This window comes from Carettochelys insculpta, chromosome 12, assembly GCF_033958435.1.
Source record: "Carettochelys insculpta isolate YL-2023 chromosome 12, ASM3395843v1, whole genome shotgun sequence".
Lineage (NCBI taxonomy): Eukaryota > Metazoa > Chordata > Testudines > Carettochelyidae > Carettochelys > Carettochelys insculpta.
Window position 1 is genome coordinate 24,730,268 of NC_134148.1, and position 13,378 is coordinate 24,743,645.

General features: G+C 40.1%; 1 protein-coding gene across 6 annotated transcripts in view; it reads left to right on the forward strand.

Annotated features, from left to right (window-relative positions):
- SLC12A1 (solute carrier family 12 member 1) overlaps positions 1-13,378 on the forward strand; it is a 107,423-nt gene that overhangs the window by 53,594 nt on the left and 40,451 nt on the right. For all 6 annotated transcript variants that reach the window (XR_012647169.1, XM_075006934.1, XM_075006938.1 and 3 more), the window contains 8 exons: positions 141-292; positions 1,263-1,370; positions 1,877-2,000; positions 3,175-3,276; positions 5,718-5,873; positions 8,966-9,065; positions 9,156-9,267; positions 12,010-12,150. Coding sequence is in view for 5 of the 6 variants with exons in the window: in XM_075006934.1 (XP_074863035.1) it covers positions 141-292; positions 1,263-1,370; positions 1,877-2,000; positions 3,175-3,276; positions 5,718-5,873; positions 8,966-9,065; positions 9,156-9,267; positions 12,010-12,150 (995 nt within the window). In the remaining variant the exon portion in view is untranslated. The remainder of the gene's footprint in view (positions 1-140; positions 293-1,262; positions 1,371-1,876; positions 2,001-3,174; positions 3,277-5,717; positions 5,874-8,965; positions 9,066-9,155; positions 9,268-12,009; positions 12,151-13,378) is intronic.

The window sequence follows — 13,378 nt, forward strand, 5'->3', positions numbered from 1 at the left end:
TCCTACTGAAAAGGAATATTCTGCAGGATAAAACTGAAGCAGGCATCAGTACACAATCCATGCAGCTAAGCTCTGAAGTGTGGAGAGGACATTATTCTGTTGTCACAAGAAAGAGAAATAATCATATCCTGTTTCCTCAGCGGCGTGTGTTGTACGTGATGCTACTGGGAACACCACTGACACCGTTGCATCTGGAGTGAACTGTAATGGATCCTCAGCCTGTACCCTTGGCTATGACTTTTCCAGCTGTAAAATCCAGAAATGTCATTACGGGCTGATGAACAATTTCCAGGTTTTAAAGTGTTTTATTTATAAAATATGCAAAATTATAAATGATACAAGCACACACGTGACACTGTCACATATATGAACTAACTAACTTTGTTTACCGACAGTTAAAGTTGCATTAAGACACATGGCCCTAGCTCAAAACCTGAACACTATAGCAATAGGTAGAAAGAGATAACTGTCCTGCACTGCTTGCGCTTTCACATAGCCTCCAACACTCAAGAGCTGTCTTCAGTACTACATAAGGCAGGGGTCAGCAACCTTTCTGAGGTGGAATACTGAAATTTGACCTTTGGACTTCTATATAAGGTCTGAGTGAAGTTGTTACTTTTTAAAGTCACTAACCTTCCTACTTACAACAGCTTCATTAATAAATTAAGATGCAGAGCTTTACCATTTAGGTGGTACTTGGTAGTATTAGCTGGTCCTTTGTTAATTCACAGGTGGTGTGGCTTTGAACAAGCTCCCAGCTGCATGGAGGAGGAGGGACAGAGCTGGGCTCCCAGCTCACATGCTGATGAAAACTGGCTCGCATGTCACCTGTGCCAAGGGTTGCCGACCCCTGCCATAAGGCTTTTAGTTTTGTCTCCAGAAGGTACTAAAAAGCAGTCCATGCCCCTGCATAATGATGCTGACACTGTAGTGAAAAGTCTTAAAATGACCTTAGCTGCTCTTAGATCAAAAACACCTGACTGCCACACATTCCATGTATCAGAGAAGTTATTCTTCCTTCAAGTTGCTGAGGTCACTTTTAAGATTTTATGCTGACTGCAATGGGAGCCAAGCACCTAAATACTCTTAAAGACCTGACTGTTAGTCTTTCCGTGCCTTAGTTTCTGAATTGTAAACAGAGACGGTATTTCCTTACCTCACAAGGGCTTTTTGCAGGTAGCTGAGAGCATACAAATAGCTATGATGTACAGGTAAATCCTACTGACAAACCTGACAGTCCTTTGCTTTTGTTGTTTCTCAAGGTTATGAGCATGGTTTCTGGCTTTGGTCCACTAATCACTGCAGGAATCTTTTCTGCAACCCTCTCATCAGCTCTAGCCTCACTCGTTAGTGCACCCAAGGTTTTCCAGGTACAACAAAAATCACCAATTTCCTTCTACTCTACACTGCTCTCACAATATATAATGAACTGAACTATATCTTCCTACCAGAAGTGATATAAAATATGTTAGAACGTTTTTTTTTAAATTCCATTATATCTGAGTATGGGATTGAGAGGCAAGAGCTGTGGGGTTCTTGTGTTTAAATTGCAGCTCTGGTACAGACTTGCTGTATGATTTAGATAAGTCACTAATTTGTGCCTCAGTTTCCCCCATTTAACTACCTCTCATAGCTCATGTTGTGACTTATTTGGTAAATGTTTGTAACAACTGAGTGTTGCGCATCACGCATTTTGATTAGCTACTGTATACTAGAATGTTGATTATCATCTTTTGCAGTGCTTAGACACCATGATAATAAACATCTTTGAAATTCCTGAGACTGATATAATGTGTAATTTTGGGCCAGCTTTCCCTAGTATGAAGTCACTTTTTCTGCTGCAAAAAGTATTATCAAATTCTGATTTATCTACCAGGCTCTTTGCAAGGATAACATCTACAAAGCACTCCACTTCTTCGCGAAAGGACATGGGAAGAACAATGAACCACTCAGAGGATATGTTCTTACTTTCATTATTGCTATGGCATTCATTCTGATTGGTTTGTATATTTGTTCCAAGAGCCTGTTATAATTTAAAAACAAATAACTGAAAATTTAAATTCATTTCTATAAAAATAACTACTATTAAGTCCCTCTCCATCTTGGCATTTACTTTTGTGTGTTTTAATTCATTTCATTTCTCAAGAAAGCCCCTTTCTTAATCTGTCTCTGCAAGGAATAGGTGAAACATTAACATCCACTCCAGAAATGCCAGTATTATGTTACAGTGAAAAGCAAAGTAATGATGAAGTTGTATAAATCTGAAATTTCTTGCCAGGCCAGAGAAATCGATTAACAGATTAAAAAATTATATGTGGCTTGAATATACTCTAGTGAAAGCAATGGCAAAAATTCCTTTATCCTCAAATTAAAAAGGAACCAGGCCCCTCATGCGAACAGGAAACACTTTGTTATTACTGCCATTACGACATTATTTTCTGAAGGTGCTAAGCACCACAACTCTGATTGACTTCAAAGAGAAAGCTACATGCTCAGCACCTCAGGAAATCCAGCACAAATTCTTAGACACTTCTTCAAACACTTTCCATTTGGCATTAACTTCAAATCTCTTTTCATTACCACACAGATGAAACTGATTTTGCAAAACTTCTACTCAGCAAATTCCCACTGATTTTTGCACAAGCTGACAACATTGGTCCTTGGAGATTCCTGCTACTACTTTCCAGTATTTGATTATTATTAGCGGCAGTTTGGGATATCTGGAGTTCATGAAGTTAATTTTTTATAAGATTTCAAATGCAAGCTATGTGATGCACTGTTTTAGAATGTCTCTTAAAAAGCAAATAAAATGAATTCACCCTCGCGCCTTTTTTTTTTAAAGAAATGTCCCATCTACTCAACTGCATTTTAAAAATACTTAAAGCCAAAATTAAAGGCCAGATTTTGATGCCCTTCCATTGATAATCTCTTCCACCACAAATGGCATAATCAGTGTCAGTTATATCACTTGTGTAGTCTGGTAGTACTTCTATGAATAAGGATATCACAATCTGGTCTGAAATTAGCCCCACTGGGAAGATACCCAGGTTTTGCAGGTTAACTGGAACTTCTCCAATACCTAAGTATCAGTACATTTTGAGGAAATAGCTGTATAACTCCAGTCCCACCAGAAGCACATGCCTGTGAAATCTAACTTATGCTTTTTTCTTGCAGCTGAACTCAACACCATTGCTCCCATCATCTCCAACTTCTTCCTAGCTTCGTATGCGCTTATTAACTTCTCCTGTTTTCATGCATCATATGCAAAATCTCCAGGTTAGTTTTAGAGACTACTATGAACCATATGTAGGGATCACACTCTGCCATACCAAGATAACATAAAAGCGTGTCTTAACATTTAGTTGCCATCCAGAGAAAGCTCCAACATCTGTAAAATGGCCAAGTTACATGATAGAGGCAAGAGGGTGGGGGACTGAGATAATATCTTTTACTGCATCAACATCCATTGGTGAAAGAGACAAATGTTGGAGCTCCACAGAGCTCTCTTTTCCCAGACCTGAAGAAAAATAATAAATTAAGATAAAATAAACTGTCCAACAAAAGTTATTAGCTCCCCCACCTTGTCTCTCTTATACCCTGGGACAGACATGGCTATGACAACATTGCAAACAAATCAGATATTCAATATGCAGTCTGACCATGCTCCTACTGAAGACTGTGACTTATCTCTACAGGTTAAGACTAATGGCTCTCTTTCAAACTGTAATTTGGCTCTGGAAATATATAGCCATATGCTCCCTACAGTTGCACAGTATGGAAGGCAGCAAAACAATGAGAAAAGCTGTGTTGGAACCCAGTGGAGGGGAAATGCTGCTACATTGGATGTTTTCCCTGCTACATAATCACTTCCCGCTCCCTCTCTGTAAAACTCCATGTGGCCCATCCGCCATCTGGGGAAGGCAGTCAGCCAGGAAAGTGGGGGAAGAAGATAAAAACCACATCAAGTAGCATGATCTTCTCCCCCAATAAATGCAGAAGTTCTACACGGCATTTTAGTAAGTTATTAATAATAGTAAGACTATTATTGAAAATTGGTATCCCCTATAGGGGATTACAGAGAGCAGCTATGAACCAACAAAATAGTGGCAGCATGGCTAATGGACCTGCCAAAGCTAGGAGCCAGGCTGTAAAAGAAAAAAAGAAAAAAGAAAAAAAAAAATTAAAAAAACAGTACCAGAGAGTCCCTCCATGTAGATGACTGGGATCCATGAAGTAGGCATCCCGACATCCACAGGGGTCTCTACTTAATCTTCTGTTCCAAGCTCCGACCCCTGAGTAGTCTATACAACTGAAAGTCCTGGACATGGCAGGAAACAGACGAAGAAAAAGGGCCTCTTCCCATTGCTATGCAACAGGGGAGCATCTGGGTCTATGTGTATTTGTAGCATCACGCTCAAAGTAATCCTTACTTTCATGAATGATAGGTTCACAGCCAGAAACAAGGAGAATCATCTGAATGGTGCCCCTTTTGACCAACAGTAAAGGCAATTTTCCACTGCTGCAAATCAATTATTAATTTCAAACAGTAGAGAAATACACTCTATTTTCAGCGTGAAAGACACCACAGCAACAGCATAAACATACATATTAACTCTCTTCCCACAAGTCTGCATGCTGCCAGTTGTTCAGAGGGCAGAAAAAATAAGCACTTTCCTAATTATGTACAGAGCTGAACAAATGCAGATCTGTTCTGTGCTGCCATGGAGCTCAGTACAAATTACTTCTGTGCTCTTCATGTGTGCATCAGTTATGATTCTATAACTACTTAATGTTTCATATAAAAGCATAGCAATTTTTCTCCTTAATTTTCCTTGCTTCCTTTGGCTAATTTCTTTGTCCTCTGCCAATTTACAGTGATAGATGCTCTTATTACAAGGCCGAAGGACAGTAAATTTTGTCACAGTGATGCCCTCTCATTCCATCATTATTATTGTCATCCATGTTAGGGTGCTGAGGTTCCCTGTAATATCTTTTGTGTTTATCCATTGCCAAAGAATCTGTTTTGAAGAACACCTGGCAGAGACCCACAAACCGTGTAGGTTCACTCTTTGACTCATCATTTTAATTGCTAGCAGGGGAAGTATTTAATATCTCAGCTGAAGAGCAGCAGGAATAATACCTTTTGAAAGCCAACAGCAATTTTTCGCAATGATCCCAAATGATTTTTAAGTTTAAAAGGCAAGAACACTTACAATATTGGGATATATTCTCCTTTTGGTGCATGAATAACTTCCATTAACATTAATGAGAGTTATATAAATGCATCAGAAGGAGATGATAACCTATTACCTGCAGTTATAGGAAAATCCATTTCAGTTCTGAGTCAGTGATCTATAATTTGACCAAAGCACATAAATTCACTGGCTGTTTAAAACCAAACTGTACAAAGAGGTACCATAGCAAACAATGCTGCAGTAGATGGAGAGATTTTAGAGATCACAATGGTCTAAATACCCAAGAGATCCCAACTCAGTCATCATCCTTTTGCATACAAAGCTGCTATAAAATACTCAAGAGAGCCCTTTTATAACACAATCACTTCTATCTGCAGGCTCTGTGAATATTCCTTCCATCACCTGCACTCATCAGCAATACACAATTTTTTGATAGATACAAAACCAGAGGCCCATAATTTGCCAGTGTGGTCCTTATAGGCCTTTTTCCATCTCTGATTTCTCTGATTCTAATTTGAACAGGCTGGAGACCTGCATTCAAGTATTATAACATGTGGGTGTCACTTTTTGGAGCCATGTTATGCTGTGGCGTCATGTTTGTCATCAACTGGTGGGCAGCTCTCATCACGTATGCCATTGAGCTCTTCCTCTATATTTATGTGACATACAAGAAGCCAGGTGAGACTGGAAAATTGTTTATTGTTTTTTGTTCAACCATGTCATGCCATTAGCTGCATTTTGGGTATAACACAAAGACACACTGGTTTATCACAAGATATGATTTAAATCAAGCAGATGTACACTGAAGTTTGGATGCTCTGGAATCAATTTGATAGAAAGGCATGATCTGAACTGACAAACTTAGCATAAACAGGAATTAGAGCATTCACACAGAAGTCAGCATGGCTATCACTAAACCAGTTTTTCTAATCTGATTTAAATTAAATCAATGGAACTTCTGTGTATAGAAAAGGCCCAGGAATAATAGAGAATTTGGGACGAATGAGCAAAAAAATCCCCACAAAGCTATCCCACTTTAAATTGCCAAAACATGGTTCCCTAATAACAGTCCTTTCCCTCTGGCATATTTAATCCATCCTTCTTGGAAGGAGAAAAGAGATGTCCTAATCACAAACCTCAACTCTTGTTATTGGAGGTATAAACTCTGTTACTTTTTCCTAGATCAAAAAAGTATAATCCTTCCTTTCAGGCTGCAGTTTTCATCCGGTCCTCTCAGCCAGTCCTTCTGCTGCTAGAACCACCTCTGGGGAGTATCTTCTGAGGCGGATTTTGCCCCCAAACTGTTATCAGGCTTTTGCAAGTAGTAGGTTAGCTTGACTGGTCTTAGCAGCCTCCCCTGCACAAAGGAACCGAGCTTCCATCTTTTTAACCTGAACTAACTGACTGTGGGTTAGAGCCTGGGTTCTGTGTTCACTTGGATTCCTTACCCATCCATTTTGCAGTGAGGATGTAGGCTGCATCAGTGGAATGCTGATAACCCTCCAATGCTTAGAACAATGGTTTTCAACTGACATGCCATGACACTGGTGTGCTGTGAAATTTTCTCAATTTCCCCTCAGTGCGGCTCTGCAAAGAACCATTGTGGGGCGGCGGGGGATAGAGTGGGGAATTGACAACCGCATGCCAGATGCGGCTCAAGCAACAAGGCTGCCTGAGTCCCAATTGGCATGGGATTTGCCAGTTTCCCTTTGCAGTGGTTCTTTGCAGAGACACTATGAGGGGAAATGCCAACCTGGTAGGAGCCCAATCACTCCCAGAGGCAGCTGAAATGCTGCTTACAATCCCATGACCCCTCCCCTTCTGTGGCAAGGCCAGGAGGGACCACAGGAGCCTGTTGGAGCTGGGACACAGTTTAAATACTGTGTCCCAGTGCCAAAGGGCTGGCAGCATAGGGAGCCTGCTCTCTGGAGCCCCCTCTCTACGCTGTGACTAATTGAGTAACTGCTCAAATTGTCAGCAATACTCAACATCCCATTTGATCCAGGTTTAGCTTGTTGTATGCATTACTATGTTGCAAATCTCTCTAGTAAGATTGTAACCCTAGTAAATGTAAGTAATGGGATGTTTATGAGCAATCGATTGAGCTGAAAAAAGTGGGTGTGCCATGGAATTGTTTGTCTCATTGAAGTATGCCATGTTACTGAAATGGCTGGGAATTGGTAGCCTCGGAAGACGAACAAGAATGCCAGAACACCTCATCTTATTGTAATACAAAAACACATACACTGTATTCCCCAAAGTCCTAGTGACAGGCATAGGGAAATGCAGAACCAAAGAGGACAGAAAATCAAAAAGGCCATATTCAGAAATCAAAAAGCTGCATATCATACAGTTTAACTCAAGGTGTGGCATAACTCGTGTTGCTCCCCATTTACACAGGCATGACCACAGAATTCAGAAATAATTGACTTCCACTCTGATGCCTTCAGCCAAACATCAGTGTGAGTGACTGACAAGGATATCAGCAGCAAAAAGATGTGGATTTTGGAAAGTAATTACATACAGCTGAATTCTCACATTCTGCCTAACGGTTTTGAGTATCTTAGCAAACAGCTGGCAAATTGAGACAGCTTTTTATAGCATGCCCGTAATTATGGTACCTTAGACCTACCACTTACTGAACTGTGCAATCCCTGCAGCGTTTGGTTCATGAACGGAACTCAGAACATTCAGTTTGCAGGGATACAATGGACAATTCCTGCAGGTCCACATTCAGACTTTGAAGGTAACATTCCCTGCCTTCTCCCCTGCCACAAACCCAGGACTTATCCCCTTCTTATTTTAGATCTTTCAACATATTTCTACTACTTGCTTCTCCTTTCAACTCTTAGAATCAGTGGAAGAACTGATGGGATACCTTGCCTTTGGACCCTTTAGCAGGCACAATGGTACACAACTTCTGATTTGCTCCTCAACTCAAGACTTCCCTTGCAACTATGTTTAGGATGCTGATGCACTAGTGTTTCCCTTCCTTTCTTCCACTGGTCCAGCGGTATATTAGTACTCCTTGTCCCTAGCAGCTCTCAAGTCCCTATAGGCATTAGAGTTCAGCAGCTGTGCGAAGAAGCCCAAGGAGTGTTGGATGCAGAGTTATCATTTGGCTCTGCTCTGAACCCAGTCCCAGAATGGAGCGGGATTATTGCTATGTCCCAGTGCATACCTTTGAAGGGTGAGGAGTTTGAAAGGGTTGGGGCAAGGGGATGGTACACTGTTATACAAGTGTTTCTTTACCATGGCAATATTCTTTGTTCTGAGACATCATGCACTATAAAGAGGTTACAACAGTAAGCATTCAGTAGCAAAGCAAACTGGCTTATGGTGGGCTGGCACGTTTCAATAAGCCAAGCACTGCAACTTCATTTTTTTCTTTGAAAGCATGGGGTTTTCAACTCACTGGAGCTAGCAATGCGCCGTTCTAAACCTTCATTTCCTCTGCTGAAATATCATATCAAATGCAAATGCTTTACTCAGGGTTGTCCATTTTATATGTGGGAGAAAGAAAAAGAGTTAACGGAACAGAATGCAAAACATCTCTTAGGCAGAGAAAGAACATTTCCCTATGATTTTCATACAAATAATGAAGAAGGATTTATTTGTTTGTATTTGTATCACCCCCATATACATTTGTGTGGCTGAGAACATGCTAGAATACAGTCAGGTAAGGCACACAGAAAATATGATGTTGACATCTGTTACACAACTTAGAAATAAACAAAGTTAAATATGCTGTTTTTCTTTGTCATACACAGAGGTAAACTGGGGCTCATCTGCACAGGCTCTTTACTATGTGAATGCATTAGACAGTGCACTGGAATTAACTGCGATAGAAGATCATGTGAAAAACTTCAGGTAAGTTTTGCAGGGAAGTTGTGAATGGCTTAGTCTGGAATTAGCTAGATAGACTCCCAGTTAAATGTAAACTTTTGTTCTTTCCTCCAGACCCCAATGCATAGTATTAACAGGAGGACCCATGACAAGACCTGCTCTGTTGGACATCACACATTCATTCACAAAGAACAATGGTCTCTGCATCTGCTGCCAAGTATATACGGTAGGGTCTATGTATGTGAACCTAAAAATTAAGAGCTCTATTCTCCACTCATTTGGCACACAATGCTCCCATTGATGCTGAAGAGTAGAGCATGTTAATGAATCCTGTCATGTGTCTTGACAAAAATACTGTCAACTGATTTGGAGCCTGCTGGCTAACGCCTTCTTGGGATGTATCTCAGAGTTCATACAGACCAGGCAAAAACGAGAGAAGGGTTAGAAAAATTAGAGTTACAAGGAAAGATTTTTTTAAAATGGATACATTGAGGTTAGAAAAAATGGAGGGTTAAACAGGCAGCATGATTTCAGAAACAGCACACAGCAGTCGAAATACCCAACTTCTCATTCCAGCTGTCACTGACCTGCAATGCTTACTTTGCTGTTCTGTTCCTCACTTCTCCCATCTAAAATATTATAATAGCAATACTCACCCAGCTTTTCTGGGAAAGGGACTCTGCTCAAGAATCTTCTGAAGAAGGGACCTACCTAAGTACAGTTGTTTTGATATTATATGATAAGTAGCTACAACTATTTGCCGGGAAAAGATGCAGTAAAGATAACAGGGATCTGGTCTTTTAGTTAGGACAGAATTGAAAACAGTAGCTTATATTACAGTAGTGAAAAACATAGTTTAAATGTTAGGAGAAACTTTTTTAAACTGTAACTAAAACTAAATAGTGGAACAATCTACAGAGGGAAGTTATGGAATTACCCTTGTTTGGCTAGTTGAGTCCAGATAATACACCCTTCTCCTACTGTTACTAGAATAATAAAATCAGTGTTACTAAAATGCAGACAAGTGGACTAGAAGACCTAAAGTACACCTACACTTACGGAAGACTGCTTCCCTGGCGGTTGATCTTCCAAGGTTTGATGTAGTATGCCTAGTGGGGACGCACTAAATGAAAGTATCATGGCACCACTGTCAACTCCTGGCAGTTGTGAGAAGTAAGGGAAGTCAGTACGAGAGTTTCTTTTTGTCAAATGCTTGCTGTGGGGATGGTGGCAAAAACTGATTTGGATATGTCAGCTACGGCTACGCAATAGCTGGATTTGAATATCTAAAATCCATTTTATCTCCTAGCATAGACGTGACCTCAGATGAGCTCCTTTCTAACCCACACAAGTCTTTGGGCTTCTCTGCATGCTGCCTTAGTCTGCACAAGAGGGGTGTATATTCTAAAGTGTTTTAGTGTGTTGTGCACCAATTGGGCCACACAGACCCTGATGCCACACCTCAAAAGTTCCCTGTTGCATATTAATGTAGTCTCAGTTTAAAGAGTATTAAATTATCAGGCCAGGAAGCTTTTATTTCACAGCAGAAAGCACCACATGGGTCTGTTAGTATGCAATGTGTTGTGAACATAGAATGTGCAGCCCTCTAGTGCAGACTAAACACGCATGCTATGGTTACACTACAGCATTCTGGCAACAGAAGTCACTGCTGGAAGAGATTTCCCGACAAAACTTCTGTCAACAGAGTGCGGCCACGCACAAAATCTCAGTGGAAGAGCGCCCCACTCTCTCAACAGAGCAGCCGAACTGCCCGGCTGCTCTCTCAACCAAACAAGCATCCAGAAGCATGGCAGACAGGGCTGCCCATTGTTCTGGACTCCCTGTCTGTTGAGAGAAGGCCCCCCAGAGCATCCACACTGCTTTTTTGTTGACAGAATCCATTGAGAGCAGTGTTATGCTGCATGACTGAAAGGCAGAATGCTGTGGCGAAAGTGCTGAGTTTTGTTGACAAACTGTGGATAAAATGGCATTTTGTGTGTGGATGTTCCACCAGTTTCATTGACAAAACCAAGGTTTTGTCACAAAACTCTTTAGGTTTTGTTGACAAAACTCATTAGTGTAACCACAGCCTGTGCTGATATGTCCTATATAGCTACATGGCCCTGATACTGCACCGCTGAAGTTAATGGAGCTTAGACATCCGTGGGTGCAGACTAGACAACTTCACATTGTTTGACTTCAGCAGGTTTCCTCATTAGGCATCTTCTTGTAATATTATTGGCTTTTATGTCGCATTAGGAGGTTTCACTTCTGCCCATAATGCAACACAAATTGGTTGTGCTAGTGAAAGCATTTTTGTTGTTTTTTTCCTAATAATATAAGCTAAATTTAGCTTAGTGGGTAATAAAAGTGTGACAAAATGAACCTCTGAGAGTTGTGTAACTATAAAAATAAGCTAGTGATAAAAACTGTTATGTGCTGTCAGTGGGGAATCCCATAATGCCCACAAATACCGTGACTGTGGGATTTTACCCAATTAAACTATCAGATGATTACTGGAAAGACACACCAACAAAAGAATTTGTGTGTCCAGATGAGTAAGGTCCAGTTTGCCCTTAGTGGCAGAAGATGGGCATTTAATGACTGCTTAAGATCTGCTGAGACTTCCTGTAAGGTTGCTTATTCAGTCAAGTCAGGTAGGGAGTTTATTTGCTCAGAGATACTTCATCATAATATTGTTCTAAGATGTTACAATTCAACATAGTCTTTCTTTCCGTCAGAATCACTATATTTAAGTAGCATTAACAGCCTCAGTCCTCTTGAACAGAATGTGAAGTATGTTATCTGCATGATTCTTTTACAAGCACTGAATCTCCATGGACTCTTTGGAAATGTGTTTTTCTGACTCCTTCCATTCCCCCACAGAGCAGACTATGCAACACCTTCAAAATCACAGTGCAGTATATAAAACAAAGTCTTTTTACTAATATTTCATTGTATACCATAGGGACCACGCAAGCTGTGTGTTAAAGAGATGAACAGTGGCATGGCAAAAAATCAGGCATGGCTTACAAAGAACAAAAGAAAAGCATTTTACGCTGCAGTGGCAGCTGACAGCTTTAGAGATGGAGTCAAAAGTCTCCTTCAAGTAAGCTTTTTATTTACAAAATATGTTCAACAGCATTACATCAAAGCTTCCCTGGATGTCAAGCATTACTCTTTACTTGTTAAAAGGCCTTATATATATGGATAATGTGTTATAAATGTAGAGAGTGTCCTGAGGACACCTCTGTTTGTAGTAGTCTACTTCAAGAACAGATTTGGTTCCAGGCTATGGAACTGTGAAACAAAGCTGAGTGATTCTATCATAAATGAATGAAGGTCTATTACGAAAATAGAGATGCCTTTAGGGCATAATATAAATGTCTATGCCAGGACTTAATGCACTGCCAATGGGGTCTGCTAGTTGGTGATATGTAGTATATTAAACATTTGAGGATGTTTCTGTATTTCACATTACAGAAGTTTTACATATATTAATTTTGCGAAGACAGTGAAGCTTATCTCAATTAATAAAAATTCACTGCCTGAAACATTTTCCTAGCACACCAAACATATTCCAGATTGTTTTTAAACAGTCCATTAAAATCAACTTAGCTTCACTGAAGATAGCTTTGTCAGAGGCTAAACTGACACCACTTTTAGATTCCCCATTTCCTTCTCTTTCACATGCACATGTGTAAACACATATATCTGGAGGTAAAAACATGGGAAAAGAATCTCCCCATTTTCATGTGCAAAACACCCTGTGAAGCCCACTACAAGAATATGACCACCCAAAGGATGTTTTCTCAATTCTCTGGTAACAGACACTAACTGGTAGCATATATTGGGTTTTATCCTGTTTGCTGAATGGACAGCAGTGCTGAGATTAATGCAATAAACCAATGTGTTACTACATCTTTCTGTTGTATTAAACTCAGTCAGGAGATTTTATCTGGAGTTTGAGTACAGGGCAGCTTGCCAAGCAGCAAATCTTTTTGTTGTTTTTAAAAAAACTAATAACTCTTAATCTTTTTTTCCATCTCTTTTGAAATGCCATGATCAAAATCAAGTACATGAGTGCAAACAAACACTTCCCTTTCAGCAGTTTGGGAAGGTGGCTATATCACCGTTAGATTAGCCTGGAGAAAAATCAGCATGAAATTGTTCTGCAGACAAGCTCTTCATTTAAATATGTACAATCTGAATGTGTCAGTACAACTTAAAAACAATTTTCCCATGGCTCTATCCATTTCCCTTTTGATAGCAATAAAAATATGCAAATGCAGTAGCTCAAGAGCTGATATATTTATATATTCCACGGAAATGTTCCT